This window comes from Euprymna scolopes, chromosome 31 (genome assembly GCF_053919585.1).
Source record: "Euprymna scolopes isolate OS-2025 chromosome 31, ASM5391958v1, whole genome shotgun sequence".
Taxonomy (NCBI): Eukaryota; Metazoa; Mollusca; class Cephalopoda; order Sepiida; family Sepiolidae; genus Euprymna; species Euprymna scolopes.
In genome coordinates, this window is record NC_136512.1 from 44,235,626 (window position 1) to 44,255,853 (window position 20,228).

Consider the following 20,228-nt stretch of genomic DNA (forward strand, 5'->3'; position numbering starts at 1 on the left):
GGCAACCAGGAAATCCAAGATGGCTACCACAATGCAATTCAAAGAAATTATTAACAAAATATGGCTTGTAGCATATCAAATTAAAGGAAATTTTGTACAAATTACAATTATGTTTTTTAAGTTCATTAAACTAATGGCCACTTTTTCATACCTCTGTGGATTGTAAAACAAACCCAATAAAAGTTATTTTTTTACTTAACTGGATAAGAGGTTTGTGCGTTTTAATTCATTTAAAAGCGTGGTCATTGTCGGTCATTCTTTTTCAAATAATTTATTTTTGAAAAATATTATTTTGCTTTCCATAATTAAAAACTTATTTTTTCTAAATAATAAAAAAAATAAAATGAATACTTTGTAAGTTAGTTGACGAATGTGTGTTTACAGATTTTTTTATGTGCGCAACGGCGCACAAAAATTCTCATGTTTATAAGCGCTCATCAGTATTTCTAACTACTCTAGCATAAAAAGTTTTTATCCAATTCTTTTCAAATTTTAGGACAAAAGAAATTAATATTTTCGCTGTTAAAGTTTCTATCTTTACTTATCTTTGTACTACAAAGCATCAACTTTGAAATATTCTAACTTTTGACTGGAAAGACGTAAGTGTTGTGTTCAAATTCCGTAGCAAAAATAATTCTTTTCCCTAATTAGCTACAACAACTAGAAACGCTGTTGACGGGTACAACTTTCGCTACGAGTATTTATGTGAACACACTCTGATCACTTATTTGCAAAAAGCCATCTACCGCGAGCGGGCATTCTATGCTGACAGATTTCATCGTTAATAGTCGGATTTAAATAGCGATTTCTTCGAATAAACAAATCACAACAAAAATATTAAAATACCATTTTAAAGTAAATTTTACTGTGAATCCAGTTATATAAGTTTTATTTTGATGGACGTAGAAGAAATGTACTTATTACTGATTTAAAAACTATGATCGTCAAATTAAGTAGCAGTATGCGCCTTGTCCAGCACTGAACGTAATGGTGTCTGCGATTGTTACTAGAAGTGAGAGTCTAGTAGCAGACGCACCAGCCCAAATATGATAACAATACTCCATACATAGACAAAAGTGGCCTTACAGAGGTACAGAATACTTTCAGGTGTAAGTAACTTTCTAGCACGGTAGAGGGAGCCCATCTTCCTCACAGAAGCCACGGCAATGCCCTTGATATATCTGTTCCAACTCATGTTCCCTGTGAATGTTAAGCTGAGGAGTTTGAATGAAGTATTTTCAGGTAATTTATCATTAACTATAGCTATTAGTGGTTGAGAAGGTTTCTTGTAATTATTAAAGGAAAGAATAGTATTTTAAGCTGCATGTACTTTAATATAGAGATAAACAGGACATCGTTCATAATATTATGTAATAGCAGGTTTTAAATTTTAAAACAAAACAAAAAAAATACTTTTTTGTTATCAAAATGCAGAAATTGTGATTTTTTTTTAGTATTAGTTTTTAAAAAATTGATCTATGTAAAAAAAAAATGACTTTTTCATGGCAGTGTGACTGTAAAGAATCACTGAAGCAGAAGAACCAGATGGAATTGAATATTTGAGGACTAAATGGTAAAGCATATGCCAAAGAAATAAGGAACTTTTGCTGTACATTACAAGAGGTGGCCACAGAAGAAACTGAATACACCCATGCGCAAGAAGTTTGTAAAAAGAGCAAGAAAGAGAGGGCACAGATTAAAAAAATAAAAATCCATAAAATTTGAACGTTAAAATAAACTGAAATGCCTGAAAGGGAATTAGAGAAGAGACCTTGTACCAGATCAAGTCCAGAAACTTTTCTGAAATATACTGGCCAGACGTCTGTCCATAATCGTCATTAGCAGATAACCATTTGCTAAATTTGGGTGCTGGCACATCTTTCGCCGTTAGCTGTGTTGGGGAAGCCAAAAGGAAACGATTATTGTAACTAATGAATACAGACTTATTTCTAAACAAAATTGTAAAATGATATGTAATAAATAATAATGACAAGAAATATAAAAGAGTACATAGCCACCTCTGAATGATCAACAATTGAAATTGTTTAACATAACAAGTTAGGAGATAATTTGAAGAGAAAACCACAGTGTAAAAAAAAAAAAAAAAAAAAAAGGCTGAGTAGACAAGTACGATGCATAACCAAACTCTTATAAAATGGTTTTGCTGATCTTTTTCTTTTTTTTTTTTTAATTTTTGGAACACTATAAAAAAAAACCCTCTATAAATCAGATTATTATAAATATTATTTCTTTGTGTTTTTTTTTTTAATTTATTATTCAATTTTTAGGGAGAAGTTCAATTTCATCTAAGTTTTAACAATCAATCAGTTGCTGTTCAAAATTAAAAAAAAAAAATATTTGTGAATGAGATCTTTGGCTCAATACCAGTCGAAAAATAAAGTAAGAACTATCATATGTTGAAAACTGAACCCTCCTGCTAAAAATTAAATAATCAAAAATGTTTTTTAATAATTTGAAATTTTTCTGCTTAATCGCATTTCAAAGAATTTTTTTCAATTAGTAAAACGAGAAGAGAGGTTATAGCATACACGTCTGCCAAAAGTTGAGAAAAAACGAGAAAAGAAAGACAAAAAAGTAAAAAAAAAAAAAAAGGAAGAAAATAAAGAGAAATAAGAGCTCTCTCTTCTCCCTTGACAAATATATCTCATTAAGCATTTCAAAATACATGCCCACCCTCTTTAAAATCAAATATATAGTATATATAAATAATATATATATAAATATAATATATATAAATCGTTAATGTAGGAAGATGATATTTGGTGATAGTGCGTAATCCTAATTTTATAAATCTTTAGTTTGTTTTTACAATCATACTTTTGTCATTGCTTTGCCTTATTTTTTGGTGCATTAGTTTGACTTATTTCTTGTTTGGCTTATTTTTTTGGTGTATTATTTTTGGTCTATTTTTGTCATATTTGGTTTTATTATTTGGTTATCTGCAATGCATATGTAGTCACAATGAACTAAAATAGCAAAAATGTTTCTGATAATTTCTATTTACAAACAAAAAAAACTGATTTAATAAAAAAAAAAAAAAAAAGCCACCATAGGTAAATGGGGTGGTGGGAAGTTAAATGAATTTTCTGAGAGCGAGTACACTTCACTGAAAAAATGTTCCATAGATGTGGGTATTTATTTGAACTGGTCTAACTACAGCAGAAATTGGCATATAAAAACATTTGCATTTTCAAAAGATACCAACATTCTTGAGTATGGCTAGAATTCTGATAGCTCTCTTATCATTGAAAAGGATGATTTTCTTTTTGTCTTTAAGAAATTTTTTTTTTAGTTCTAAAAATTAATAAAATTTTAATTTATAAGGAAAAACTCTCCCGGAGAAATTTAGATAAATCAAATTGGAGAAACAATTTGGTTTCATATATTAGATAGTTTTCCTTATTCAGGGTGGTTTGAGGTTTAAGGTTATTTTCATGTCAATTTCTAAAATTCTTTGATGTAAATTGCTTCCTGATTCTTTCAATCTATATATCTATAAAAGTGAACATGTGTGTGTCTGTGTGTGTACATTTCCCTACACAATAATTGTCAATTTTCAGTCTACAGACCGAAATTTGATATTCAGGGTACTGAAATTTGAGAAAATCTTTGTAATCTGTTTTCGGCCAGAAATTTGTCTGTTAAGGGATCGAAGTTCAACGATTTGACCGTTGCCGCCAATTTTGAGTCTAAACACTTGAAATTTTAGATATAGGTTCCTTGGACATGGATCTAACTTAATAGCTTGATTTGAGCCCCAAACAATAAATTTTGCTCAGCATACACCTCCAAACACCCGGGCAATGCCGGGCTGAAATGCTAGTATTTTATAAAATGAAGAATAGCAAAAAAATGTAAAGCGAGAAAACTTGAAATTCACAAAGTAATTCATCAAAATGTCCAACTTATTTCTAAGTAGAAATGAATTCTGGTAGATTTGAGTTATTGGAATAAAAAAATTTTTTTTTTAATTTGGTTAATTTCAATAAGTAATAATTCAATAAGTAATAATTCACAAAGTAATTCATCGAAATGTCTAACTTATTTCTAAGCAGAAATGAATTCTGGTAGATTTGAGTTATTGGAATAAAAAAAAATTTTTTAATTTGGTTAATTTCAATAAGTAATATGCAAAACACATAAGTGTTTGGATTAACTCCAAAAGGGTAAACAATAAAAATAATAACCCTCAAGTGGATTTGAACCTGCAAACATTCGAACAATAGCAAATGTTGTGCCATGAAGAAAAACTGAAAAAATCTCAATGATATAGAGGCCTTAACCGAGTTGAATGTGAACTGTAAAACATAAACAATGAAAATTAGTGTTTGTTAGTACAAATACATTCATGCTGCAAACTTTATCAGCACATTGTAAAGAAGGCAACCAACTAAATATACTGCTAAAAATATCTAATGAATTTCAGCATTTACAAAGATTAATGCAGACTTTAAAAGAAGGTGATGTCATGTTGATTTTGGTGAAGTGATTGCTTATGAAATAGTAAAATGATTTAAGCATAACAAGACAGAAGAATATTTTTTTTAGTTGAAGGTAAAATATTTGAACTGTAGATATTTAATCACAATTACTAAAACAATTACTGTAAAAAAAATTTTTAAATAACAATTTAAGATAAAATGATTCAATTTAATCTAAATTCCCGTTTTTTAATGGACTTATTTTTTGTCAAAGTAATGAAATGTTTGGATAAAGAAGACGAAAAGTGTATTAGTTTTTATTGTCCATTCTGTAATTTTGGTAAGAGTAGCAAACATAGCAATTGATCAAATATATCAGAAATAATATGGATTATCTAATAAAAACGTGTCTCAAAGAAAAAGTGTATGGAGAGAGAACATACCTTGTTTGTATGAAAATATAAATTATTTAATTTGAGATTGAAAAAGGTGGAAATATGAAATAATGATTATACTACAAAAGTATGTGGATGGTCGTAGATCTGAGTGAAAGGGTGAAAACCATACATATCTAATATATAAAGGACGTGGATCTGTTTATTATAAACTAATTCATTGAGACTTTATTAATATTATTAACACTTACCATACTAGTGAGATGTTTTTTATTTCAACAGTAATCTATTTTGAATATTGTACAATGGCAAAAAATATTTAATCCAGCTCTTCTACAGAATTGCATGTATTTTTTCTTAGTGGTACAAAGAAGTAGGAGGAACTAGCAATAAACACTCATTGTATTTGTGTCGAAAACATTTTGCCATTGCAATTACTGCTACCATTTAATAAACATTTTATTATAAGTAGTAGGAGTTTCAGTAGTAGCACTAATAGTCGTATGATGATAAATATCAGCGTTTTATTTATAATGTCTGCTTTTACATATTCTTTTTCAAACGTATTTTTGTGTGCGTGTATGAATAAAAAAAAAATATTAGAAGTAAAAACAAATTTATTAAAAGTGTACAGGGAGTCCTCGGTTTACACTAGTCCAGACTTATGCGGTTTCAAGGTTACAAACGTGTCCCATAAAAATATAAAAAATAATATTAATCATTGTTTCGGTCTTACGTCATTTAGCATCGTAAACAAACATGAACTAGTTTCTGGCATGCGGTGAAAGAATATGCTTTGTTTTGGTTGTGGGCAAAGAAGATGGTGTAGCTACCGATGCCTCAGTCTCAGTCAAATGCCACTTTGGTGTGTTGGGTTTTTTTTTAATAGGAGTCACCACTTACCAAGGTCCAGCGGCCACTCAAGGATAAGGGTTAACGAGTGTACAGTTGTCAATGGGACACTATCGCAGTAATTGTTAGTAGTGGAAATTTGGTAAAATGGAGACGGCCCATCTAAAACTTGTTTACGTTGAACTTGAAGACAACCATATTGTAGTCAGCTGGAAAGCAGGAAATGGAATAGAATTCCACAAGCATACAGCTCTAAGAAACTTTGTTCATGGAATCTAGGTTTAGGCTTAAGCACAGATAAAGAGTGTGGGAAATTATTGATAGTGGTTTTAGCTAGACACATGTTTTTCATGAAATTTGGCAAGAGGGAACCAGAGATTGGAACTCAGATGAGCACTTGCCATGAAAATAACGATAAAGCAGAGATAGGCTCGCAACGTCTCTTCTGTGGAAAAGAGGTTGCAGGGAAGAGGAAAGGGTATCTCCCACTAGGCTACGAAGTCTATTTTGAACTCTGTCAAGGCAAGATAAGCTGCTTCTATCAGTTCCTGCCCACATGTGGCAACAGTACTCCATCCTTAGACGTACCTGGCTCTTATATAGGTAGAGAATTGCATCAGCAGTGAGATATCTACTAGAAGAAGGATTCCACCATTTTTCCAGCGACCTTGGTAACAGATTTGATGTACGTTCCATTTACATCAGACCCAGAAGCTTATCAAAACATCGAGCCTCCCCAAGACGAAAACCATTCATTTTAATTGATGCCAGATGGGGATCAGAGAGTCAATGATGTAAAGATAGCTGGGTTTTAGATGCATTAAAATTAACCAGCCTCCCCCCCACCTCCCATAGTACCATGTGCTCAAGATTTAAGGAGAGAATCAGAGAAAAACTTGATCATTTACGATCTTTGAGGTGTTGCGATAGATGGTAGTGTCATCAGCATAAATGTCTAACGAATGATCTTAGGATGTGATTTGGGAGATCATTGATGCAGATCAGGAAGAGAGTTAGGCCCAGCATTAATACTGTGAGCTTCTGATTTCTGTCCAACGTTTTATTAAATGTATAATAGTTTTTCTGGTCCAAGAATGTACTCATTTTATCTGGCAAGTTGATTTTAAATATAGCATAAATGGATCCAACAATTCTATTCTGTTCCTCCCCCTGCACCTTGTATCCCTTAAAATGACACACTAGCCCAATTGCCCAACGATGGCATGTTACTTTTTTTTTAATCTTGTTGAACGCAGAGCTGTATTCAAGCTAAGACAATTCTTGATAGTCATGGATTGAAAACGGACACTTTTAGCAGTTAAGTTGTGAATTTTTTATTTGTTTACACCGGTTCTCTCTCATGTGTTTGAGTGTTTGATCATTTTTTTTATTTATTTTAACTTTCTGCTCTTCATTATGGCTCCCCAGCATAAAGCAGATTCTTCTGATGGTAGTGCATCAAAGAAAAGAAAGGTCATCACCATGGAAGTTATATTGGACATTATAAAGCGATCTAAAAATGGTGAAATACCAATGCGCTTTGGCCAGTCACTTGGCCTTAGTTGTTCGACTGTGGCTACAATTATTAAGGATAAAGCGCGCATCGTTGAACATGTGAAAGGATCTGCTCCTATGAAAGCGACAGTGATAACCAAGCAGCATAGTGGTCTAATTATTGAGATGGAAAGCTTATTGGTGCTTTGGTTGAAGATCAAAGTGTATTCCAATGAGCCTTACGGTGAGTTAGAAGGTGAAAAATTGTTCGAAATGCTAAAAAAAGAAAGGAGAGGGGAAGAAAGTGAAAGTGAAGAGTTTGCGGCTAGTAGGGGTTGGTTTATGCGATTTAAGGCTCGGACCAATTACCATAACCTTAAAGTGAAAGGTGAAGCTGTTAGTGGAGATGAGAAAACAGCAAGTAAATTTCCTAAAGTGTTGGCTGAGATAATTAAGGAGGGGGTTATTCTACTCAGCAAATGTTCAATGTGAATAAGACGGGTTTATTTTGGAAGCATATGCCTAACCGCACATACATCGCCAAGAAGGAGAAATCGGCACCCAGTCATAAAGCCAGCAAAAGGAGGCAAACTTTACTTCTTGAGGGAAATGCTGCTGGGAACTTCAAATTGAAGCCCTTGCTGGTGTATCAGGCTCAAAATCCAAGGGCATTCAAGGGCATTTGATGGAATCAACTACCAATCACTTGGAAGTCGAATAAGGCATGGGTGACACTTGCAATGTTTGAGGACGTTTGTCAACCATTTTGTGCCTAGTGTGGAGCAGTATTTCACATCCAAAGGTATCCCATTTAAGGTGTTGTTAGTGCTGAACAATGCCCCTGGACACCCTGCCTAACTGGAAGACTTTCACCCTAATGTCAAGGTAGTTTACCTTCTACCTAATACCACAGCCTTTTTTACTGCTTATGAACCAAGGAGTGATTGCTTCATTTGAGGTCTATTACTTCCAAAGGACAATTGCTATGGCATTACAGCCAACTGAAACTAAGACTCTCAAAGATGCTGTGAAGAACACTGCTGATTCCTGGGAGGAGATTAAGATAAGAAATATGAATGGTGTTTGGAAAAAACTGTGTCCTCAATTTGTGAATGATTTCCATGAGTTTGAGCAAACAGTCGACATGTTATTAAGAACATTGTTGCGTTGAGTAAAGAAATCTGGATATGGAGGTTGATGATGTTACAGATCTGCTGGAATCTCATGGAGAAGAGTTATTTACTTTTGCTCCCACTCATTTGACTCGCTGGTCTAGTGGTTAATTCCCTGTTTTTATATCTCATTGTAATACAGCTTCCTATTCCAATGGATTCTTTTCAGGATTTGTGAAACTTCCTGTTGACTGTTTTCCTCCTACTTTTACTTTTAACCTTAGTTTTTTTCAAAACTTAAGTCAATAGACATCTCCTGTCTTTACAATAATCATCTTTCTTTCTAGTTAGCTCCTTACAGTAAGTGGCTTCACACCTTGTCTGGACTGATTTCCATTGGGGGGGAAAAAAAAAGAAAAAATCCTTTAAGACAGAGACCATCCAAGTAGGATTCAGTTGGACAGGCATCTGTCTTTTCAATGCCCTGTGACAAGTCAGCTCGTGTAACTGCTCAAACAGAGCTCTCCACATTTTTCATACCAACTTCTCCAGTTTGCACTGCCCCGCGTCCAACTTCAGGACCTTCATCTTCAACCCCTTCTCCAAGACATTCATCTTCAGATATGCCTGTTTCCTTACTGACTTCATTACACTTGTCAACAACAAATTTGTTGTCTGTGTTGTTTCAACTGATTTAGTATAAATCTGATGCACTGAATCCAAAAATCATTTTAGTTTTGTTTAATCATAAGTTTTTGGAGCTATAGCCACATTCTTTTTTACATATTTTGTTTACATGTACGCATGTGTGGACCATTTTGGAAGTTGCCATGGTGAATAATTATTTTGATTTGAAAATGATTATTTTAATGGCAGGAAGTATTCAGGTCAAATAGTTCTGAGTGATTATGTTGAAAAGGGACCAATTTGAAGTCATAAAACCTCGAAATCTTTCAAAAGTTGGTGCAGCACCATGCTTAGCATTACACAAGGAAGGACTGGCCTGTCCAAGAGAAATTGGTACTTTGCAAAGAAAGAAATGTTATCAATGACCCTCTGGTGGACAAAGACAGAATACTCTTCTTACTGCTGCACATCAAGTTCAGCTTAATCAAGCAGTTCACCAAGGCTCTGGACAAGGATGATAACTGCTGCATTTACTTGTGCCAGGCTTTTCCAGGATTGACCATGGAGAAGTTGAAAGCTAGCATCTTTAATGATTCTCAGATCCAACAGCTCATCAGAGGTCCAGAGTTTGAAAACTCAGTGAAGTGGAACTGGAAGCGTGGAAGGCATGTGTTCTGGTAGTGAAGAACTTTATTTGCAAAAATAAAGCCATAAACTATGCAGAACTTGTCAACAACATGCTGACTGTTTTTCAGAAACCTGGGCTGCAACATGAGCATTAAGATTTTCACATATGGACAGGTTTCCTGAGAACCTGGGTTCAATGAGTGACAAGTAGGGTAAGAGATTCATCAGGAGATGAAAGAGATGGAGACAAAGTATGAGGACACAGTCATGATGTCTGACTACTGTTGGAATATAAACAAAGACCTTCCAGTCACTGAGCATTCCAGGAGTTTGAAGAAAAGGAACTTCAAGCCCTGAAGTTTGAACGATGGTGAAGCAACATTCAGTTTTCGTGTACTTACCTTTACCAATGCGCATCATTCAGTTTACATTAATCATTGTTATTATCAGGTAATCAATATATGTTGTCGACAAAACATTTTTTTTTCTCTTAAGAACATATTTAGGATGATATATGTTGACAAAAAAAAAAATGATTTTTTTTTTTTTTTTAATCAACTTAGCACAAGAACTTGACTTGATAGAGAAAAATGGACGCAATTTCCTAATACAGCAGGGCGAAAATATCCTAAATCATTTGTAGAAATCTAGACAACATTCAAAAAGTAAAAAATTGTTGCCCGCAAAAATGATCTTTTCTCCCACAACTCATTGGCAGGGGTTTGGTACGTTTCGGCATAGTAAAAGTGGAAGGAGATAATTTTCAGTCAAGTCAAGTAACATGTAGTTTTTATATTTTTAAAATATTTTCTATCTTCTGGGTTCTACCATCCTTTATTTAAAATGAAAGTAAAACACTATATTGAATTTTGAGGATTATCTCCCTTTAAAATGCGATCAAAACTATTTTTTGAATGTGTCTCTATAAAAGAAAATAATTTATTTAAAAATTTATGAAAGATAAATTTAATTACAATTTTTTGTGAATTAAACATGGAACCACTTATTGGTCATCAATTTTTGTTGTAAGCATTTTTAAATTTATTTAGATTTTTAAAGTTTGAACTTGACTTTTGAATTTAGTGATGAAATTCGTTTCAATTTTTTTAACAGCCTTGGTTCAAAAAATTAAAGTATATTTTTCTATTAAACTTTTTTATTAGAACTTTCATCTTTGCTGGTTTTCTCTAAAAAAAATTAAAAAAAAATAAAAAAATAAAAAAAAGAGGCTAAAAATGCATTTTTACGGGTAGATGAGCTTTAAAAATTACTGGTAAAAATTATTAACTTATCTTTCGGTTTGAGCTGGTCGTGTTCAACTTTTGCAGCTCTCATGACAATGAATCAACTCCTATGACCCAAAGAAAATTTTGAGTTTGACATACCTGATATACAGTACACTAGCAGAAACAACATTTCATTTAAAAACATCCCAAATGAAGAATGACTGTGTGATAATTGCATACAGTATCTCTGGTGCCTATTGCCCCAAGTGATTGAAATTTGTAGAAAGTTTTAAAAATATTCCACTAAATATATATTCTTCTTGGATGAACATGCAGCCATTAATATTTAAACAAGCTATCACCATTTGTCCATGATAATCCAAACAAATTTTTAAAATTAACTTTTATGGAGATAAAACAGAGTCAGTGAAAAATGTAATGTCTAATGCCCTAGTTTACCCTACATAAACAGTTACAGCAAAGGCATGTCTTTCTAACGCAATTGTGAAGAACTTTTTCTTCTTTTGTGTACCTAAAATACAAACAGAATTTCAATAAACAAGAGTTTCTTTCCAGGAACTTTTCATTTGTAGACACTTTACTATGGGACTGCTTCTTTGCAGACTACAACATGGTCATTTTTAAGTCCAATGGCAACAAATACCTGCCAAGCCACCCTCTTAAGTAATCATACATTGTTCATCACATTCGTTGTTAATCCTTTCATAGTATTGTTTATCACCCAATTGATATTCGTGTTAAACCTTACTCTCAAATGACCTTGGTATACAGTGACTCATTAGTATTAAAAAATATACATGCATGCATATAATAGACATGCGCACAAAATAAATTTAAATGTGCTTGGGTATATATATATACATATATATATATAAACATACACAGTCTATATGAACACAGAAAATTTATAAAGAGTGCCAGTTTATAAAAGCCGTACTTAACGTGGGGTAGTAGGGTGGAGAGAAAGAAGGGAAGATGGTCTACCGAAGGAAAATGTCTAAATCGTCGACGTACCAACCTTTGTATGAACTGTGAATTTCACTTTGTCTCTTTCACTCAACGCATCCGAAATGTCGACCACAAGTGAAGAGTCTGTCGACAGGTCCACCGTTTCAGAACGACTCTGAAATTTAAAGAGAAAACAAGAATCAATAAAAATTATTTAAGGGTAAAACATTTTTAACTTCCTTTATAAAAACAAGCATGCCTTAAAATAATTTTTTCTTATGTAACGTGTGTGTTCATATTCTATAATTCTTTTTTTTCAAATCATTCTCATTTATTTTTTTGAAAAGTTGTAACATAAAAATAGTTTATTCATGAATCTTTCATTTGATATTTGAATATATTTTCATTTAACAATAAAAAATAATTTTAATAAAATTCAAATAAGTTTTTTTTACTGCTCATTTGTGCAAAAAATATAAAATAAAAATAAGAGCTTTACTGTAATCATACCACTGTAAAAAAGTTCAATTTTTTAAATGAATATATCAATAATCATAAATTCTTAGAATCACAATGTCTTGCTAACTAGTTTGTAGATTTTTGTTTGCATTTTTAATTTTAGTAATCACACAACACAAACAAATTTGTGAAAATTAAGCAACACAAAATGCCTTTATATTTGATGCTTAAGTATACAAAACATCAAAAATGCAATTCACAAAATACCCAAACATCTAAGTGGAGGTGGGGTGGGGGGTCTGGCAATGCTACTGTGGTGATGGACATGTCAGAGTACTCTGAAAAAATGGCAGGCCTAATCGCAGATGGTAGCTACGGTAAAATAAAGAAGGGCCCAACTTTGAAAACCAAAAGAAAGCTGTTAGAAATCCTTACCAAAAACAAGGAACACATCGCTCCGATGAGATATAGACAGCTGATCCAGCATTACAGTAAGCTACCACATATGTACGGTCTCCCCAAGATACACAAAGACGGTATTCCACTCAGACCCATAGTGAGCTGCCGAGGCTCAGCATGCCACCCACTGAGCAGGCCACCCACTGAGCAAGTACCTTGTGGATATAATAAACCCATTAGCAGGCAAGTCAGCAACACATGTAAAGAATTCTGCCCACTTCACGGAACTGATCAAGGGAGCACCCATCAGTACAAACCAAATGGTAAGCCTAGATGTGGTTAGCCTGTTCACTAAAGTCCCAACTAGTGAGGCACTAGCAGTAATTCAAGACAAACTAGCTGCGGACCTCTCCATAGAAGAGCGCACATGTGTACCATTGCCAAACTTAATGGAAATGCCGACATTCTGCATAGAAACAACCTACTTCAGAATGGGTACTGACCTATATCGACAAGAGGAGGGACTAGCTATGGGCTCGCCATTATCACCAGTGATGGCAAACATATATAAAGGGTTGGGTTCAAGACTCCTAACAAACGGTTCCCCAGTTCGATACAAGACACCTGACGAAGGCCGAAGGGCAAAACGGCCGAAATGTGACGATAACAACCAATATGAGGAAGTCAGACCGACAATCTCAATCAATCAAAAAAAAAAAAATGTTTAAAACTGGTCATGTCTGGTAAATTTTATGTAAAATTTAAGAAAAAAAATTATGCTTAAAACTAAAACAAATATAAACAGCAAGATTTGTTTTTAATTCATACTTTGACACACATAACTGAATAATAAATATCTATGCTCATGTTAAGAAAAAATCCCACATCTATTTCCATCAACTGTCAAAATTTTTTAATTTAAAATAAAATTATATATAAAAAAATTTATTAAGAAACAATTATATATATATATATATATATATATATACACTTTTCAGCTAGATTTTTTAGAAAATTCAAATCAGTGATTTTATTGCAATATTTATTAAGCCAACTAATCTAACAAAGTAGTTGTATATATTTGCTCTTGTTCCATCAGCCATGACCGAAAGAAGTTTTGATTCATAATTGTATTACTAGTATCTCTCATATTAAGGATTGAACCTTCAACCTCCAGAAGATTGTCAAGGAGCCATAGCACATTGGACATAAGTGCTAAGCAATAATCAGTTCTAATCGACAATTATTTAGAGGTTGAAGGTTCAAGCCTCAGTACAGATGAAACTAACAATACTATTACAAATTACTTTAAACTTCTACCTAGATATGCCTGATGGAATGAGAGCAAACGACCTTTGTGAATTAAATAAAAAGTTTTATTTGAAATTCTGTACAGATTCCCAGAGTTAGACAAGATGCAACTGAAGAAGATCAGAGGTAACATCAGGATGCGAGAATAACATCTGAGAACATTAATCTAAATAATATAAATCAGCAATCCAATTAGCAATCCTCGTCTCAGAAATTCTGAAACATAATGAAACTGTTTATTTTTTTAGTTCACAATGTTAAATCGGTTTTGTTACTATCTGTTAAGCATTCAAATTTCTTAAATTTAGATCATAAGTTAGATGCTCACAGAAAAATAAAGTCCTATTTAAAAACCCCAAAAACAAAACTCTAGTCTGTCTCCAGGGAACTAAAATCCCAAAATAGACAAAAATGACAATTCTTTATACAAATTTAAAAAAATTAAATTATAAAATTTATTTTATTTCATTAATTTTTGTTCAAAATTTATTAAAAAGTTATATTAATAGTTATTCACTTGCCTTTCCAAATTGACAAAAATTGTGTTTTTCTCGTGGGACCATACATGCTTTGATTTTATTAACATTAAAATGAGATTGTATGTTTATTTTTTTTTCATGTTCTTACTAACATGTACCATGAAAGGATAAAAAAATTAGGAAAAAGAAAATGCTAAAAATGAACACATAACTAAAATTGCAGACAATGTAAAATTGAACAATAAAATTTCATTTTTAAAATGTACAACTCACCATTCTTCATGAAGAAGTGATATATGTTGCGTAATTATAATTGTGGATTGCAATTGACAAAAACTCATTAGAAACTAAACAGATTTAAAAACAAAAAAGAAAAACTGAGAAGAATTGAAAAAGGGAGAAAATATCAAATAAATTGAAAAAAAAAAAAACTGAGAAGAAATACAAGAAAATAAAAGAGAATGGAGGAAATACTTGCGGAGATGACAAAAGCCAGCAGAAATGTGTGACAATTTATGTTTAATTGAGCTAATCACATACTACAAAGTTTAAAATCTATGTGCTATTCAATAATTCCTATAACAGTAGGCCAGGTAGATAGGCTTTTATTGACTCTCAAATAATAACATATGCCACCTGTTAGGAGATTGAAAGAGATATTCGACAAGAAAGGGGAGACTAGAGGATTTAGTCAGGTACGCATGAAGGCAGAGAGAGAAAGAGAGAAAGAGGAAAAACAGGTAGCAGTCTACTCTTTTCCCCCATGTAGAAAATCAAGGCAGTTTGAAGAAAAAGGCTTGAGCAATGACTAAGTTTTTTGTTTTTTTCTTTTGTAAACACCATAGAAAATGATGACTAGTTCTTATTTGATAAACAAAGATTGACACAAGGCCAAATTAAAAGTAAGGAGACAAAAATATGGCATTTATGCAACTGATTTCATTTAATATGCAGGAGGCAAACGCTAGGACACAGATTTAATAATTAGGACTTGTGGAAATTACACAGCTGTATCCATCTGTTGGATATTGTTGCCTTAAAAACATTCCATTTTATGGACCTCCAGTGTGAAAATTCCACAATATTATTGTACTACTTTTGTTTAAACTGAAACATCCTTATGGATATCTATCTCTAAAACCTTTGTAGGAATTTCTGCCCATTCGATAGACTTCCAATGCAAACAAAGATCCTACATTATTTTATATTTGGACAGAACAGATACTACACTTTGATCCTGGCCCAAAAGTTTATTTTCATTAGTTTCACATTTAGTACAACAGAGTTAAGACAAAGTTTTAAGAAATTTTCATTTACATTTCATTGTCAACAATCTGTCAGTTTGATCTTTTAAAAAAGCAGTGAAAGGTGATATCACATACATACATGAAATTGCCTTAATGTATCATTATATTAATACTACACATCATGAGACTTGATGTTTGTTTAGTAGATGACCAGTGACTCGTATAGATCAGAAATGTCAAACATGCAGGCTCACTTATAAAAGATAATGTAATGTTTGTCATTTAACAGAAAAAAATTGTAGTTTTTATCATTTTAATGAGATATACATGAATCATTCACTGAAAAATGTCATACTTTTCTTTAAGAATTTTTTTTTTTTACACTTAAAAATGATATTGATCATATTTCATTGATTTCAAAAGCAGAAAAGACACAAATATAAGAAAGATGTGGTCACGATTTCAGTTTTCTCAACGTCATAAATTAAAATTTCAGAAAACTCCATAAATTTAAATGAAACTTTTAATGTACTAATGCACTAAAAGGATAGAGTATCAATCCTAAACACTGACATTTCTTGTAGAGAGCAGTTCCTATGAAGTGATCAAGTCACATGATGAGTGTATTAATTTCAACCAAATCTTTAAATGATCATTTTTAGACCCTGGGATTTACATAGCAGTCACAAAGAATTTTCTCTCTCAACTGTCTACTTGATCCTGAGCAAGACTATTCTCTACTAGGGGATATACTGCTTGAAGAAATTCAGTGGCCAAGCCCATCTTATTCTGTTATTACTTCTTTTATCGTGACATTGCTTTAACTTTCAGCAACCTACACCCTTTTTTTTTTTTCTTTTTTTACACGGTGGTCACCACTTATCAAGGCCCGGAAACCACTCAGGGATAAGGGTTATTGCAAGTAACTTTACGTTAGTGTGGAGATTTGATGAAGTGTTAACTTAAGGGGGCAGTTCATTAGGAATTTGTTAACGTTGGACTTGAAGACATCCAAGTTGTAGTCAGGTGGGAAGCAGGCATATGGAACAGAGTTCCACAGGCGTGCAGTTCTAAGAAAGAAGCTGGGTAATTCCATCTCAAATCATCCAGACCATGACACCCTTACCTCTCAGATTTTTTTTAAACTTTCACCATATGTTGGTATCATAAAAACTAGGGAATCCTGAAAATTTGAGCTTTTAACTCTAAGCGGTTCCGGAAGTATAGCAATTTTGGTATTTTACATATATCGCGTCGAGGTGCAAATACGCGAAATTATGAAATTATGTTTTTGGGCATAAATCAATTTCTAAACTAGGTAGAACCATGAAAATTTGCATAAACAATGTTTTCCACACAAGGAATCCAAAAATCACATTTAAAACCTCTGAAAATGGATTATTTCTGAGTTATTGAACTTTTAAGCTGAGATTTGGGTATTGGTCTAAGGCGACCCAAAAAAACATGTGGCACTATTAGAAATTGAATTTTTTTTGTTCCTAGACAATCTTGATAGTCTGAACTTAAATTCCTCTGAAAATGGTGTTTGGTTCTTTTCTTGTTAGCTCACAATTGAACCTTAAAGATGGGCAGTTTTACGGGCCTCACTTCCAGGCAGCAGTGTACAAGGAGTCACTTGACTTCACCACAAACAGGAAATCCTGAATTTTATTTTGACTTCCTGTTCATTTAAGAAGTGGTATTGCTGCTTTCTGGTGTTTCTTTAAGTTGGCTGAAACTATTTTGTTTGTTTTTTGTTTGATGCAAGGATGCAAGTAGCAGGTAAAGCCAAGTAACCGGATAGGGAGGAAAGGCATTTGTTCAGTAATAAAAGAGAATTAATCTTTAATTATATTCAAATTTGTCCCTGAAATTATTTGCAACAAAGAATTCAATGTGTTTCCATTCTGTGTGAACAACTTTGCATCCTGAAACTACCAGAAGTTTTCCGAACCATTAAAAAATAATGTATTTCATAATTTACAAAATGAATCAGTTCTCTTTTACATTCTGGCCGTGTGTCATGATTATACATAAGCACCTTAATGAAGCTTTTCACCACATCTTCAGTATTTACACATTTGTTTGTTCCCAACCATTTTGAAATCTTGACTTCAGTTCTTTAATTGTAATGTCAACTGTAGAACCAATATTCTTTACTTTGTCTTTGATCCAAAAACAGGATTTTCCTTGGAAAAAGACTCTCGTTGCCCTGTCTACATGGGGTGGGGGACCCAACTCGTATCCTTCACTAACACTACCAAGTAAATTCTTTCTTTCAGTTCGTCTCCAATAAGTTCTCTCATGTTCTTGAAGTAGCAAGTCTTCCATATCTAATGTTGACATTGAAAGAGTGCATGGGACTTCAATAGGGCTAATTCAAGCCAATGTGTTGTGCAGTAGAAATCTATGAGATGGGGAACTTAACAGTGTCACAAGACCATTCCTCTCTCCAGTATTTACATTTGCCCCATCTGCACAAAACCCAACAATTCTCGAAACGTTTCATCATCAGTGCACTAACACCACTTTTGAAAGAGCAGATTTAATAACAGAAATAATGCCTTCAGCATGGCCATGTTCAATTGCAATAATTTCGAGTTTATTTCCTGCTATAACTTTCAACACTATTCTTACATAACATGCTTTATTTTCTGTCAGACCTCCCCCATCACTTAAACATTTATTAGATATTACAAAATTAATTTTTTTTTTTCTCAGGGTTGAAATTGTTTTTCTACTCACCCCACCATTAAATTAAAATTATTTTAAAATGAAAAAAACTAATACATGCATTATTTTTTACCTCATGTGAAGAACATAAATTGAAGAAAGATTTTTTTTTAAATTCTTATCCTACAGCCACTGAATTTTTTTATGAAGGTTGGGGAGTTTATTTAAAAAAATAAATGTTTTTTCAAGAAAAATCCTATTCACATTTTTTTGGCATTTTTGTAGAACATTTTATAAAAAATGAATTTAGTTTAAAAAGTATCTAATACTTTTTTAAATTAATTGAAAATATTTCAATCAATAATACCATAGAAGTTAAAAAGCAGTTTAAATGGTTTTATATGCAATAAAATTATGTATATTTATTTTGTTTTTTCTTTTAATTAAATAAATGGTAATTAGTTTAAAAAAGTAATTAATGTTTATTTAATATCTACCAATCAGGCATTCTTAATACAAAACTCTTTGTGCTATTTTTAGAAACTCAAACTTAATTATTACTGTGTATCAGCTTGTGAAACTTTGACTTTTTTGAAACATTGAAGAACAATTTTTCTTTTCATTGACAACTTCAAAAATTTAATAAACGAGCAAAGTCAATTTATTTAAAGAAACAAAGGTTTAATAGTATAAAAAATAGATAATATAACAATACACTTTTTTAATGAAGCCTGTTTAAAAAGCAACTTAAAAAATAACAAATTTTTATAAAAATCTAAAGAAAGAAAACTTCAAAAGAAGTGAAATGGATTACTTGATTTGCAATACTTTCATTTTAGAGATATTTCTTGGAAGCTTTCTAAGAAAAAGTTTATTGTTCTAAGAAAAGGTATTTTGTCCTATTAAATCTTTTATTGTTTAAATAATTTCACTTTGCTTGTTTTATTTAAAAAATTATCACGGTTAAAATGCCTTTTTCACTTAGTATTTGGAAAATTACTGAGAAAAAACAGTCACTGAAAAGATAAGTGTATTTAAAATTTTTACAGTGAAATTTAATTGATGTACCAGAAAGTTCATTTCTCTGACTATAGTTGATCGAAGAATGCAAATGAAAACTGTTCTTCAATTATTTACAGATCATATTGAAATGCATCAGGATATGAGTTCTTATTCCTTTGAAAAATAATACTAATCATGATGTCTAGAGTGAGTTATACTTTTTATTAGAACATTTTTATAAGAACCCAGGACTGGTATTTTTGTGAAGAAGAATAGAGAGATAAAGAGAGAGCAATAGTAGTATTGGCTCGGTCCAAGAAATTAAACTACTTAATATGAGCTGGTTGTTTTAAAAATGTGACGGAACCAAGTGCTTTCCAATTCTTCGATATTATGCCTCCTATTCTGGACACCACAGTAGTCAAAAGAAGCCCAAATGAAAGATTTAAAGCTGTCCTGAGTACAAGGAAATATTTTGTTTTCTATTTGAAATATTGGAGTAATGTTCTTGCCTCAGACTTGGCAGATAACTGGCACAAACTACTGAATAGTTCCAACAACAGATAAGATGTGGTTTGTCCCCTAAACGTTTTCATCTTCCTTCTCAAAAGGCATTACATTGACAAGTCCTTTACTATTTCTGAAGAGGATTACGATAAAACCGTGACAGCATATGTTGCCTTACATGCATAAGATGTTGTGTTGTGTTGATGGTTTTTGACTTTAATGGACTATCGTGCCAAAAAATCCAAACCATGTACCCACCCATCATAGGTACCGTTTCTTAGTATCTGTACCCACCACATTGATTACCAGAAAAATGGGCTTTTGTTCTTTCTTCACTAGTTCACAATTAAACCTAAAAGATGGGTTAATCACAGGGGGCCATGAGAATTTTTAGGGGTTTATAAATG

At 32.4% G+C, this 20,228-nt stretch overlaps 1 protein-coding gene across 2 annotated transcripts in view; it reads right to left on the reverse strand.

The window, feature by feature from the left end:
• Positions 1-20,228, reverse strand: part of LOC145255726 (sorting nexin-6-like) — a 166,875-nt gene that overhangs the window by 66,177 nt on the left and 80,470 nt on the right. Inside the window, exon 3 of one of the 2 annotated variants that reach the window (XM_080114332.1) lies at positions 11,815-11,919. In XM_080114332.1, the coding sequence (XP_079970458.1) occupies positions 11,815-11,919 (105 nt within the window). Of the gene's footprint in view, positions 1-5,088; positions 5,108-11,814; positions 11,920-20,228 lie in introns of those variants that run through there. The other variant, XM_080114333.1, reaches the window with a different exon arrangement.